The 14,583-nt window shown below is 39.2% G+C and overlaps 1 protein-coding gene across 1 annotated transcript in view; it reads left to right on the forward strand.

Annotated features, from left to right (window-relative positions):
- Nucleotides 1-14,583, forward strand: part of LOC310956317 (polypeptide N-acetylgalactosaminyltransferase 10-like) — a 79,051-nt gene that overhangs the window by 46,553 nt on the left and 17,915 nt on the right. Inside the window, exons 5-6 of the mRNA XM_083926513.1 lie at nt 7,115-7,300; nt 8,019-8,202. Coding sequence (XP_083782639.1) covers nt 7,115-7,300; nt 8,019-8,202 — 370 coding nt within the window. The remainder of the gene's footprint in view (nt 1-7,114; nt 7,301-8,018; nt 8,203-14,583) is intronic.

Below are 14,583 nucleotides of genomic sequence, written 5' to 3' on the forward strand. Positions count from 1 at the left end.
TACAAGAGAGCCCACTCGACAGGATGAGGTTTGGAGATTAAGAGGGAACACAACATCAGTGCTACCATGTTAACAGTAACCAACAGTGACTTTATCTGTGTTTCCGTTACCGTTCTGTCTTTTTGAAGTCAGTCTTACTTATCCTTTCCGCTGTCGTATAATTTTATTCTCCGTTTGTGGAATGTTAGCATTTATTATCTGCAGGCTAATTATTTTTAGCACTTTAGACCTGGCATTGGGCTGGATTTAAGGTCAACGCATGCATCATTTTAACAGTCCTAATAGTCTTTTCAGTCAGAACCAGATAGAATAAACCAAAATAATTAGACCTGGTTTAAAATATAGCTCAACCTAAATAGAGAGAGAACACAAGCAGTGGAAGCAGCGTGACGATCCATCAGTTAACAAGCAGCCATGGTCAAAAACAGACCTAGTAATAATGCATGTCATTTTCAAACTTCTCACTCTTAGTTTGTGATCATTAACACATTTTTCTCTTGTATTTATGTCACACTGCATGATCAGATCTGACACAGAGTCTGCTCGGGTACACTCGGGTATTAGACATGTTGACACACTGACTTGAGACCAGCAGCCATAGAATGGGACCTTACCTGACATGAATGGACCAGAAATGTGGTTGGCAGATTTGCCTCGGTTACATAAAACTGAACCTCATTGTTCCATTGAAATTGAACCCCCAAAAATATGTTTTGTACTCATAATTGTGCTCCATTCATGTACTGTGATTAAATCTTCATTCAGAATTCATATTATGAATAATACCGGACCTTCAAATTCAAATATGCAGCAGCCCTGATAGAGATGTCAGCGTTGCGGTTGCACTGAGAAGCAGCAGCATGTGCCTGCGCTGTAAATGTGTGACAGTGCTTGAAGGCAGAGACAGAGACATGAAATTGTCTGTTCTCTCCTCTTGCTTATCAAAACGTTGCTTTCATCATGTTATGATGTGACAGCAAAGTGCACATCTGTATTACATCTCCTATGATTGCCTCCGCAGCTATTTAAGCAGTGTGTTTTTGTAGCATGCTTTTAAGCCCCCCAGACTGGCTTATATCATCACAAACTCTCCCTCAGCATACTTTTTTTTTAATGACGACTGCAAAAAAGCAGCTTCAAATATTCCCAGCCTGGCACTCAGTTAAAAGGGAGGATGTGTGATGAAGTTCACAAGAGCTGCCGAATATTTTGGAGGAATAAATTAGCAGCTTGGCTCTTTGGTGCCGTGCCAAGACTTCTGGGAAGTAATCCAGCACCTTGGAAAGACGAGATTTGGATGCCATATTGGATCCACTGTAATTAGAGGTTAATTGAATTGAAAATCCCCTCTGCCGCACCCACAAAAACAAACAAATAAATAAATAAATCCATAAAACCTCCTTTACGTAATGAAGAATTGCGTGCATTTAAGAAAATTTAGCATGTATTGAATGTTTTATGCAATTTTCATCAAATGCAAATACTTTCTTTTTCTCGCTGAATACTTGTGAAGCACAGCTGGTCACACTGCGATGTGTCTTTTTCTTTGCTTAGTTTTGGCATCTGTGACTGGATAGTAATGAATTACTCCGAGGAAGATGCAATGAGTTCCTGCAGCACAAACAGATGGAGGGCAGCTAATGTTCGGCTGTTTGGTAAATGGGGTCTATGGATGTGACCCAGGCATTGATGATGTCTGAGCCCTCATGTTCTGGACTTCACATTCTAATAATGACTAATGTGTTTGCAGATGTCACAGGGCTCTCGTTAGGGTGATTTATAGCCTCGCCAATTTTCAGTAAAGGAGCCATATTCCAATTTATTCAGGTCAAATTAACCATTCATAATTAGTGACGGTAACCTTTCCCGCTGCCCCATCCGTCGCTGAATGTGCTGTACATGAAATGCAAATGTTAATTGTTTAATCTCACTCGCTGTCATTAGGAAGGTTATGTAAGAATCATCCCATGCAGAGCAAAAGTGTAGCCTGAATCAATCTTCTACTGCTTAATAGCTGTTGGGCTGATTTATTGTCGTATTATGAAGGTGTAGTCTCGCCCTTTCCTCTAAAGGTGGCACCAACCCTATGGAGTCCCTCAGCCTCTGTTTCCATGTCAAAACGATTGCAGCACACATGGATTCTGTGATGAGCTTTACCCTCCCGTTGTCCTTGGGGCAAAACCACTGTGTTTAACAGCAGAGAAGAAATGTGATGACTTTTCCAAGATTGAGCCCAACATTAGAAAAAGTGAAATACTGCCTTTATTCCTATTTCCATGTAAGTCGTACAAAAAGGGTACTAATATTGTCTTCAGGTCAAAATTACCAAACAGTCAATTCAGTTGAAATCACAGTCACAAAGTCAGCTACACACCACAATATTGTGAGAATGCTTTAGTTCTCACTAAGATCAATCTGTAGCAGACATAAAAATGTCAACACATGTGGTCACCGCACTGCCTGTGACCGGATCTGACCCAAGGGGGTGGCACTATTGATGAGAGTGTCTAGAAATGTGGGTAACACATACTGTGTGCTGCAGGTATATCTGCAAAGGCTGTGTACCTGTACTGCCCTACATATGTTGATAAGTTGTCTAAGTGATGTTGTTGGGTTCACATTTTTGTTTTGTATATTTTATTACATTGTTGACTGGCAAAATAACTGCCTTTTTGCACATTTCTGTTACTCTCTTACTCGCTATAGAAGCACTTTACAAATATTGCTTACCACCTATACAGTAAAATATAATACAATTGACAGTGTCATACAACAAGTGGTGTCTTCTGAATCAATGGAAGAGGAAAAACTCAGGTATTCATATAATTCGGGGTGAATAACAAGTTGTTTCTTCAGGCAAAATTGATTTGGTGTTTAAAATTCAATTAAGCTTTTTGATCCAGAGGACACGGGGTGTATACCTAATGAGGATCCTGCGGGGGATCATATAAAATAATTAGATATTAGTATATTAGTTTTACAGGTGAATTGCTTTATTGTACTTGACCTGACTTTGTTTATAGTACAGAGCAATCATATACCGTATTAGCGCATATGATCGTTATTTCAGTCAATTAGAATGAACATTCAGAATACATAATTCAAAGCAAAGACATAGGCACTTAACATTCACAAATATGAACAGCAGGCACATAAAACTGCATCACATAAAGTGCACAGATTTCATGCAGAATGTTTAAATAAATAATGTTTGTACCTTTCCTACCTTTTCTGTGTGCTCCAGCATACTGGATTTGAAATGGAACAATGTTGCTTACTTTAAGCTTTTAAGGGTTCCTCCATCCATTATCTGCCGCTTATCTGGGGTCAGGTCGCGGTGGCAGCAGACTAAGGGCGCACTCACACTGTCCATCCGTACCGTGCCCCGTGCTTTAGAGTACTAAGTCTCTAGTTGACACAATTGTCATCTCAAAAAACATGCAACGTCTCAAGTCTATTGACCAATCATAATCAAGATAGCAGCATTGTCTAAAACTTGAGAAATGTAACTTTTGCTGCCATTGATGTAATAAGCTGTTTCACTAGCTTAACCTGCTACAGTAACATTAACTTGACAAATCAAGTAAGTTAGTCAGTAAGTAGGCCTTCAAGTAACTTTAAGTGTGTTGTGATACAGTTTTCCAACCCGTGGGAAACGGTTGGAAAGCGTGTCAGCTTGTTTGCATGTCAGCTAACGTAAGTTACGAATGAATCAGAGTACTTTTGCTGAGTTAAGGCTAACTCCCGGGGCATCCGTAATGTTAACTGATTCAATTGCCTTAACTGATGTCAATTACAAGGGTTACCTGCTCTACAGGGATTAAATTCAGAAACATGTCACTTTTTTTCCACCTCATGTGAGTGTGCAGGTATGGCTCCAGCACAGTTCCTACGTCGTTCATCAAACACTTTGCCCTCATTGTCATATTTTATATGAAGAAGAAGAAGAATTCCTTTATTAGTCCCGCAACGGGGAATTTCGATTTTTTTCACTCTATTATTCATGTTACAACACACAGGCCTGAAATACACACACATGCACAAACAGGACCTATATACATGCAATAAAAGGGACTCAAGCCGGCGACTCTCCGGTTCCAAGCCAAGTCACCTATTGACTGAGCTACTGCCGCCCATGCTGGTGTACTTCTTTTATTACACTGTATAATAATGTCACAAGAAGATTTAATTTTCATTTTGGTTTATAATCCATCACTTGGCTTTAAAGCAAAGCTTTTGGCAGTAACTTCAACACATGTAATAGGTTTATTTGAGCCGTACCCCTTTAGGCAGGCTGACTCCCAAATGGGGCTTTCAGGATTAACCGACAGAAGCCCATGTGACAGTTTGATGGACAGCACTCCTCACTCTGGGCTTGATTACTGCCCTGTCCTTATTTGGTTTGCTGTGCTTTAATAATGTCTAGTCAGGTCTGATCTTGCCCAAATACTCTAGTTTGGACTGTCCTGTCCGGGGAAGTAATGGTGAGTTCTTATGCTGTTCGACTTGATGAGATGGGCTGCCGTTGAGTCAGACAGAAAAAAAATCAATCATAGGAGACAGAGATGAAATATGGATGGGAGGAGATAGTGGGGAAGACAAATCTGAGGAGCTGCTGGCTTCAGTTTGTTGATTTTGGCTGGTCCTGCTGTCTTCAGTGTCTCAGCTGTCCGTTGGAATCGGGTGTGCCTTTTCCGAGAGGCAGCTGCCGCCAAACAGCATCAAACGAACTTAGTGACAGAGGGAAGATGAAGAGAAGGAACAAAAGAGGGGAGGAAAGGAAAGTAAGAATGAAGCAGGAAGGATACAGAGATAAAGACGTCCTGTCTGTCATTTTAGCACCTACAGTTTATCCTGTGAAGCTTTTGAAAGGACTGCTGCCTTTCCTCCATCCTCCCCTCTGATATTCAGAATCCAATTAGTGGTTGTGTTGAAGGGGGGTTATTAATGTCTGCCTGTATTCTGCAAATAATGGCCCTGGTACACTTCCCTTCTGTTGAACTTTACAGACAGAAGCACAAAGGCTAAAATAGTATTTTTGTATTATAGTTCAGTTACAGGCTGATGCCGTTCATTACATTCCACATCCTCACATTTCAGTGGCTCTCCATATTCACATCACTGTGGCTGGATTTTTTTCCCCTCTTCAGCCAGCCCCAGTATCGAAGACTAAAGACTTGGACCTGTTGGGCTTGAGTCATAACAGTATTATTGACCACTGTTCTATATTTCCAATGTCCGGTTAGAAAAATATGTATGTAAACATACAGATTAAACATTTTAGCAATTTCAAGTTCCCTCATCAAATTCATTATTCATGAAACTTCAGCACAACTTCAGGTGCGTGTTAATCAACAAAATAATTTGCTTTCATCTAGGCCCAATCTGTAGTGTGCGTGTGCGTGTGCGTGCATGTACGTGTGTGTTTGTGTGTGTGTGTGTGTGTGTGTGTGTGTGTGTGTGCATGAAGAAGTTAGACAGGGATTAATGCATGACATCATCTCCAGAACAACACATCAGCATTTTAAAGCATCACACATAGTTGGAAAAAGCTACCCCTTCCAAATTGGCAAACCTATTAATAAGAATGATGTTATTTTAGCTTTGTATTATTATGAAAAAGGGAAAAGACTAAAACCAACACTGCATTTATCCTGCTAACAAATGTAGGGCTGGGTATCGCTTATAACCTTTCAATACAAGTGCCAATATGATATGTGAGGTTTGGCACCGTTACCAAAACCATACATTTTTTCAGTGCCCTACCATTCTTGGTCAGTTGGTTTGCACCATGTGGTATTTTATCAAGACTTCCTCCAGTCAAGACAGCATTAAATGCAAATGAAGTTCAGCAACATGATGAGGATCTAAACAGACTTAAAGAGGGGGATGATGGATGGTATTAGACAGATGCCTTTACGCATATCTGACATAGACAGAGAGAGAGAGATAATACATTCAATACAATTGGAGTTTTTGTCTGACCTTAATCCAAACCGTATTGTTTTATATTGGCTCTGTATACCATGGCCTTTTCACAGTCATGATTTACTCCCAAAAAGGATTTAAAGTGCTTGCTTTAGTCATCAGGGGTATAAAAAGATCTCTGCCAAGGTTGATGATCTGTTTCATTGCGTTTCTCTGATGGTTGACGAGTCAGCATTGGAAACACAATGCCATAACACAGACAGCAAATGAAACATGGTCTTGAGTCTGGCCCCAATTGTTTTTATTGACCTGTCAGAACTGACTTGACATTTGAGTGGAAAGATTTACAGGCTCCATTTAGGGCCAGATTGATTTCTGTCGAAGGCAGAAAAAAAACCTGAAAAAAGTGTACGTATACCCCTCCCTTTGATTGATTGCTTTTTTTTTAGTTTGTAGTTAAATATTTCTTTCAGTATCTCAAGATTGTTTTAGCAGAAGAAACTGGACATTTTGCGTATTTCTGCCTCTGTTGAGAGGTTTTGTGTTGCTGCATCTGGAGAAAAACCCATTTGTCATGATCTGAACTGACTCATGTTGCACCAACAACCCTGACTTTCTGTACGAGTTGTTGTAAACTCTTGCATTGCGTGATTTACTCATAATTAATTGAGCTGATTATCGGGGGATGCCCAAATACCTTCATAGAGCATCATGCATTTTGTCTGGTAAAATGTAATGAGTATCACTGCAATTTAAGAAGCAACACTGTTTCCCCAAAAGGTTTTATGTCTCCTGTGAGGAGGGTCTGATTTCATTTTAGGTCTCACAGTTGAATTCTTTCTCTTTAGGATTCTAATCACTACAGTAAAGATAAAGATGTGTGTTAGTGCAGAAAAGTGAAAGGTTTTTCTCAGTATGGGTGAGAGTGTGATGTATGCCTATAGGGAAACATTTAAGTACCATGTGTCATAGGCTGATGTCATGTTTCATGGTGACTGCTAATGGTTACGTTTTTTTCCTAACTTTCTGAGGCGCTTTTGTGCCACTGCGGCCTGGTTTACCTGATGTGTGCACACAATTATAAGCAAGTTGAAGCTACTGTGCTCTTTTACTGACAGTAGCATTTTATATTATTCGGATGCATTCACCATTCTCGTTATCGTTTTATTTGACTCTATTTCGGCAGAGCACCTTAAGGTTGCACTAGAGGAGTACATGGTGAGGCTGCCGAAGGTTCGCATCCTGAGGACCAAGAAGAGGGAAGGACTGATCAGAACTCGTCTGCTGGGAGCCGGTGCCGCCAAAGGAGAAGTCATCACCTTCCTGGACTCCCACTGTGAGGCCAACATCAATTGGCTGCCTCCACTGCTGGGTGAGGAACAAAGGCACACAAATCCTTTTTACATCATCACACTCTACTTTTATCCTCATTGTCCTCTCCCCATAGTCCTCAGTGTTACCTAAACCCTATACCCAAGTCCTAACCTCAGTGACGCTCCTGAGTTTGTGAAGAGCAGCTTTTTTTGTTGAAAAGTTCTGATAAAAGTCTAAAGCTCACACAGATGAAAGTACAAGACAGCAAAATCACCAATACTCTTTATACCTGGCTGTGTGAAGGACACTCTGCTCGTGTACAGACTGTACACACAGACAACACAGACCTGACATCTGTTACATTGGCTTTCTGAAGTTCAGATTTACAGGCAATTAACATGTGATACATCTTTCTGCGAGGCAAATAAAAGATTCAGTGGTTCCCAGCTTTGGAGTCAGGACCTGCAGATAACATTTCTCCTGCACATAGATGCTTTTGTCTAACTTTTTTGAAATCTTTGATATTTTTCTTTTGGTGAAATACTAGAGACTCTATCTCCTCAGGACTCTCAAAACTATCAAAGTGAAACAGTCTGAGGAGGAAACATCATGTTTTGCTGCTCACTGCTACCAGACATTTGCAATCTCTAAAGACAAGTTGGGAATAGACTATGCTTGGTTATCGACATTTTAAAGCAAAAAACCTTTGGAACGAGGTCTCTTCACCATCTATAGTCTGTCTATATTGACTGTCTTCCAACCTGTGTCTCTCTCAGACCGAATTGCACAGAACAGGAAGACCATCGTGTGTCCGATGATCGATGTAATCGACCACGACAACTTTGGCTACGAGACGCAGGCAGGGGACGCCATGCGAGGGGCATTTGACTGGGAAATGTACTACAAACGGATTCCCATCCCTCCAGAGCTGCAGAAGGATGACTCCAGTGAACCATTTGAGTGAGTGCAGATATTTTTGACATATCTGAGATTTCCTCTTTGATTTTATACCAATGTCTTATTGTGCCGTTAGTATACAAGTACGACACCGATTGTTGAAAGTTCCAGGAATAAAATATTCTTATTTACTGTATATCATGAAGTAGTTAGATTGCTCAGCTGGCTGTAGTCGAAATGGTTAACAGCTTTTTGGGTGCAAATTCAGGTTGTTTCTAGCGCTTCAACTGTGCAGATTGACAGAAAATGAGAAATTAGTCATTTATTGAGCAAAATGCCAAACATTTGCTGGTTCCAGTTTCTCAAATGAGATTATTTGCTGATTTTATCTGGTTTATATTATTGTTAATTGAATTTTTTTTGTTTTGGACTTTTGGTCAGACAGAATAAATGACTGGATTGTGTAATTGTGATGTGAACAGTTGCACCGCTTGCTTGTTTTAATTAAATATGTAGTTAATCCACTAAAGTTGCAAACAGGACCACTGGCTCTAAACCACATTGTCCTTTCTTGACAAGCAACATCATCATAGCAGGTAACCTTGAGTAACAGAAGCCAGAATAAAAAGACTTTATCAGGAGACGCATTTTGCTATTTGTAAGGCCAAATAACTCTGCATGTGATGCCTGACACTCCATTTGTGAGCCCTGAGGGTTAAGTTAGACAACATTCCTCTGTGGCTGGATGCTAAAGACTGTTTGTGTGTCCTGGGAAATACAGTAGGTATCATCAGGCAGGGTGGCTGTGGTGCAGGAAGATAATAAGACTAAAGAAGAAGAAATGAGCTTCCATATAATCAGAATCAATCTTCATTTTGTGAATTAGTCTGCTCTTCTTACCCAATGAAATGACCTTCATCAGTGCAAATCCAATTTGAGTTGCAAAGATTTTCATTTTCATTCTGATTGACATTGAATCAGCACAGAATGAGGCACGCAGGGGCGGCTAAATCCATCTTGGAGGTGTGTGTGTGTGCGTGGGAGTATTATTCTATCCCCTTTCTCATGCTTCTGTCAATGTCTCTTTTGTCTATGTCATCACCTCTCTCTCCTTTCATTTTCTTTCCCGCTGTCTCTCTCATCCCTTCTTTGGGCTTCGGTGTTTCATTTAGTAATAAGATCAGGCCCTGATGAGGTCAGGAGACTCAAAGATTTTTTTTTAGAAGGAGAAGCTGGACATTTTGCGTATTTCTGCCTCTGTTGAGAGGTTTTGTGTTGCTGCATCTGGAGAAAAACCCATTTGTCATGATCTGAACTGACTCATGCATGCACCAACAACTCTGACTTTCTGCACAGGTCGTTGTAAACCCTCGCATTGTGTGATTTACTCACAATTAATTGAGCTGATTATTGGGGGATGCAGTGCAATGTGTAATACCTTCATAGGGCATCATGCATTTTGTCTGGTAAAATGTAATGAGCATCACTGCAATTTAAGAAGCAACACTGTTCTCCCAAAAGGTTTTATGTCTCCTGTGAGGAGGGTCTGATTTCATTTTAGGTCTCACAGTTGAATTCTTTCTATTTAGGATTCTAATCACTACAGTAAAGATGTAAAAAATAGTGTATTAGTGCAGAATGGAGAATATCAGCGTGAGCATTTCTAATTAAATCTAAATTGTGAGTTAAAATATATCTATTTATATATTGCATGTTTTTTTTATCTTCAGTAGACTGATACTTGTCAAAGACCAGTGACAAAGGGAGGCCAGAACAAGCATTTTATCCAGCTGAAATAACTAAATCGGCTCCTTCCAAATGTCAAAATAAAAGCAGAAGTAAACAACTTGGGCAAAGTAAAATAGCGTTTAATAAAGATACAGCCTAAAACTAAGAAAAAGCTGACAAGAAAATAAGACTAAGAATTTGACCAAGTACATTTTTCAGTCAGCAATCAAAGAATTGAGGTGTGACACACAGCCCAGCATTTTTACTTTCATGGTATTGTGTTTTTTTTTTTTGTCATTTTCGAAACTGAGGTCAGTTCAGTCAATACTGGTCAAGGATAATGGACCTGCTCGCTGGCTGAAAGTAGAAGTCTGCAGTTGTACTGTGCAAATCCAATTTGCCACTCTGTTTCCAAAGTGATTCCCTTCTTTAAAAAACTAAAATGTAACAGCAAAATGGTTGAAAAGGTCATTTCAGACATTCAGTGCTGCAATCCACTTTTCTTTGAACTACAAGAATAAATGTTTTAAAAACTAAGCTGCACATATTTCCATCACTAGGTGCCTTTACACTGTACCGTAAGACGTAGTTAGCCTGTCTTTTTTTGTGGCTTGGTCTGTGAATTTAGATGGACCAAGGTATATTGCCAGCCTGATTTAGCAGCTTAATGTGACGGTTCAGACCCTACACATATTGGCGGCTCGATAACCATGTAAAAGGGGTTGATGAGGCTTGGCGTCACAGGTGTGACTTGGGTGGATGATGTGAACTGTTGTGCGAACCCACAGGCAGGAGTTTTAAAAGCAGGAAACAGCTGATCACAGAACCAGAGACAGCAAAATATCGACCGTCGTGACGAGCAACCTGAAAGCCTGTGAAATCCGCGAGATGCTGGCCATCACGGCAAAAAAAATCCTGGATTATCAGATCACGGGGTTAACTTCTTTCGACGCATATTCTGTACGTCACGGTTACGCCTCGGTTTCACATAGACAGGACGTCAATTTGCAGCTTTTGCCTGAAACTCCTTTTCAGATCAATATTGAGGTTGTTCCTAAAAATGTGTGTGAACAGGTAATCAAAAGAAGTCTGCATGGGGTCAAATAAATATCAAATATAAATAAAATGAATATATGGAACAAATTCCATGGCAATCCATACAGTTGTCAACGAGATATCGATAAAAACACAAAACTGAACGGCACAGGGGTGCTCTAGTAAACGTCAGGGGTCATCATAACCATTAGGATTCATCCTCTGAGGACCATGAATGCCTGTAAAAACGTGTGTCATCATCATCACCATCCGCCCAAGTTGGTGAGATATTCTGGACCAAAGTGGTGACATTGTCATCCTGGTTTAAATATAATATTATGTGAAATGAAAACTAGCTTTCACCAAAAAAGCAGTTCCTGAACGTCAACTAAACAAAGTGATTGCTCTGCAACACTGCAGTATCAAAGTGGTGAATGTATTATCATTTTAAAACAAGTGTTGTGCAGCTAGAAGTGTGTTGGTTTAGTTTTGAACAGTTCAGTTTGACAAACTATTACTATTTCTGTTGTAGTCCAGTGTGTGAATGTTCACGTGTATGTTTGAGCATTTGTGGGAAAACTGGGAAAACTCTAAAATGATCACAAATGAAAGAGAGAAAGGTAGTTTTTTCAAATCACTGCAGAGTCCAGCTATACTAGGGTTATATAGCTGAAATCAGTATCGCAACATTAAAAAGAATATTTCTCTGACATTATTTATAATATGTTCAATTTATACCAAATAATAAACATCATCAAATTGGTGTCTGCTGCAATGACCAGTCTTCCATTGCTATGTTTTATACAAGCTTGTGGAGAAACAGAAGACATGGCATGACTTTACTTTAATATTGCGATACATGGATTAAGTTATTAATATATACGTTTTTAATAATTACTGATTGATCAGAGTGCTTTTAGAAGTAGCCCTCCCAACCCTGGCATTATATCAGATGACGAATACAATACAATTACACTAAATGTTGATATACAACAACCCTGAGCAGTCCTAAAGTCAACAGTGTATATATAATTACATGTATATATATATATATATATATATATATATATATATATATATATATATATATATATATATATATTTATAATAAGTATTGTTATGTTCTGTAAAACACCACTTGTAAAAGTATGTACCTATCCCTGAACCACACTCACTACAGCTGCCAAAATCATGTGTAGTCTACTGTGAGCAAACAAGGGCTGCAGGTCGGAGTTGAACCCGGGCCACTGTGGGAGTATTAAATTATTTAAATGATTATGGACATAATGAATAAGAATTATCATTGTTGAACAGCACAAGTAAATATAAAAGGACCTCATTTGGTGATGTTTATTTTAAAATAGACAATTACTGGTTGCCTTGGACAAAACCATATAAAGTATCAATCAATTTTATTTCAAATTGAAAACGGCCCTGTTAGCCATGGTAGCTAAGTAAGCAAGGCTTGCCAAAGCTAATTGCAGCCCTGTAATTAGCTTTGGCAACCCCCCTGCTAATTTCTGCTTTGTCAAGTAAAAACAGCAGCTTTCAAATTGATATTCTACCAACAGTGTGCTAAATTGCGTGTTTGTTTTTTTCAAACTGTAATTTATTTGATAGCCAGTGTCCGCTCATGGTCTGACAGAGACTAATGTCCATGCAATTGTCTGCTAAGTAAATTATAAAAGCTTTATATGTCTTAATCGTTTTTTATTGCCAATGAGCGACAAGGTCGGACTTCTATTTAAAGGATACATCCTATATTTTATATCCTAAATTCAATACATTGTACAAATTTCCTCCTTGACAACTTTTCAGGCTCACAAATCATTTCTCGCTTCAACCCCAAATATAATACACTGCATGTATAATAACATTAAATATTCTTTAATATTAAGTTATTTATTTTGAAAACCAGCCTTCTGAGCACCTCTGCAGAGTCATATTGGTGCAAAATCCACAAAAAAGTTGCATTTTCAAAAAAAGTTCAAAAATTCACTATAACAGCTGCCATATCAGTAATCAGTATGGGCCCTAAAAATCCCATATCAGTCCAGCCCTTAATACAGATGTATGAACAGGGATGTGTGTCTGAATTTGGACTGCAGTGTGTGCATTGTAGGCAATTGTGTGGCTATTTCTTATATATTTGTAGTGGTATTTGAGTGTAACTTTTACTTGTTTTTCTTCTATTGTGAGCCCGGGTCTTGTTCACGTTGCTTGATCCTCATGTTGACACAGGAGGTGTCAGCCTCTGTGTGAGCATGTGACTCACATAACACCCAGTGTGCATAGATCCGCAGAGACGCTGCTTCCCGAGCTTCTGACTGATCTAAAAACTCCAATTCTTTTTGTTATCTCTCCAGAAACCTCTTTTGCTCTTTACATTTATGGTGTAGTAGAGGCACAAATGATTTGCTAAGTCAAAACATTTCAACAGATACCTCATTACCGCAATTGAAGTCTCCTCTACTCTCTTCTTTTTTGTTTGGCTACTATACAATCACACAACCTCAAAATGTGCTACATCTTCTCCTGTCATGGTTTTGGCTTGGTACCCCAGCACATTGAATCTAAAAATTTAACAAATCTGTTCTCAGTTTTACTTCATGGTCTTTGATTTACCTGCCTTAAGTGCAAGACCTTTTCCATATGACCTTCTTCTAAGTTTAGCCACCACCATCTTGTATTATTTCATAGTGCAATACACAAAATGCTCTCTAAATGAAAAAAGTTTCTTTCTTACTGCTGTTTTCTACCACTGGTGTCCCGAGGTCCTGTTTAATACATTTAATTCAGTTCCACTCCAGGGATGAGCTCCCTCTGCACTTGGAGCTGAGGAACATTATGTTTGCCAACGCAGTGCTTGTCATACCAGTCAGAATTCACGATGGTTCGGATGGGTTAATTGGTTTTGCACTGCGCAGACTGTCACTGGGTTGCTAAACACATGCAGGCAGAAAAACAATTCTGGGAAGAAATAAATCCTGACTTCTCACAGCCTGTAAATGGTAAAAAAATACTATTAGACAGGACTGCATTTCTCTCGATTCAATCCTCTGCGGTCAGGAATAGGTCCTTGTAATTTACCACTTTATAGGTACAAATTTAGCTTTGCAGCATATCATATGTACATGATATCATATGTACAAACCTAGCGTGAATGTTTACTGAAAACAAGTTGAGTGAGAACGGTGCACAGTAATCAGAGTTATGATGCGTACATCATCTTTAAATGTAATGCCAGGGCTCGGATGTTTCCAGGCTGAAAAGGAGGTTTAAACACAACAGCATTCTAGTATTAATTCAATAATGAATCAATGATCATCACCCTGATTGGCAGGATAGATGCATAGCAGTGCAGGGGTCAGCATACCATCAAGTGAAAAATGTTTGAAATGTTGTAAAATAATAAACTGGTACCGACAAATTATCAGCCAGTAATGGGAAATATATATTATTATGTATTATTCTGATAGTACGATTTTTTTTTAAAGCACCACACTTTAGTTAAAAAGTTGTGGGAATTTTTTTGTCTGTATGTTTATGCCTAATTGTATGTGATCACAGCTGGGACATGAGGAAAAAGATGGGTTGTGTTGTGTTGTTTTGTTTTTCATTTTTGTCCCTTATTGTGTGTGACTCTGTATTCGCTGTGTCTTCCAGGTACGCTGTGTCTTT

Source organism: Echiichthys vipera (assembly GCF_963691815.1).
Source record: "Echiichthys vipera genome assembly, chromosome: 14".
In the NCBI taxonomy this organism is placed as follows: domain Eukaryota; kingdom Metazoa; phylum Chordata; class Actinopteri; order Perciformes; family Trachinidae; genus Echiichthys; species Echiichthys vipera.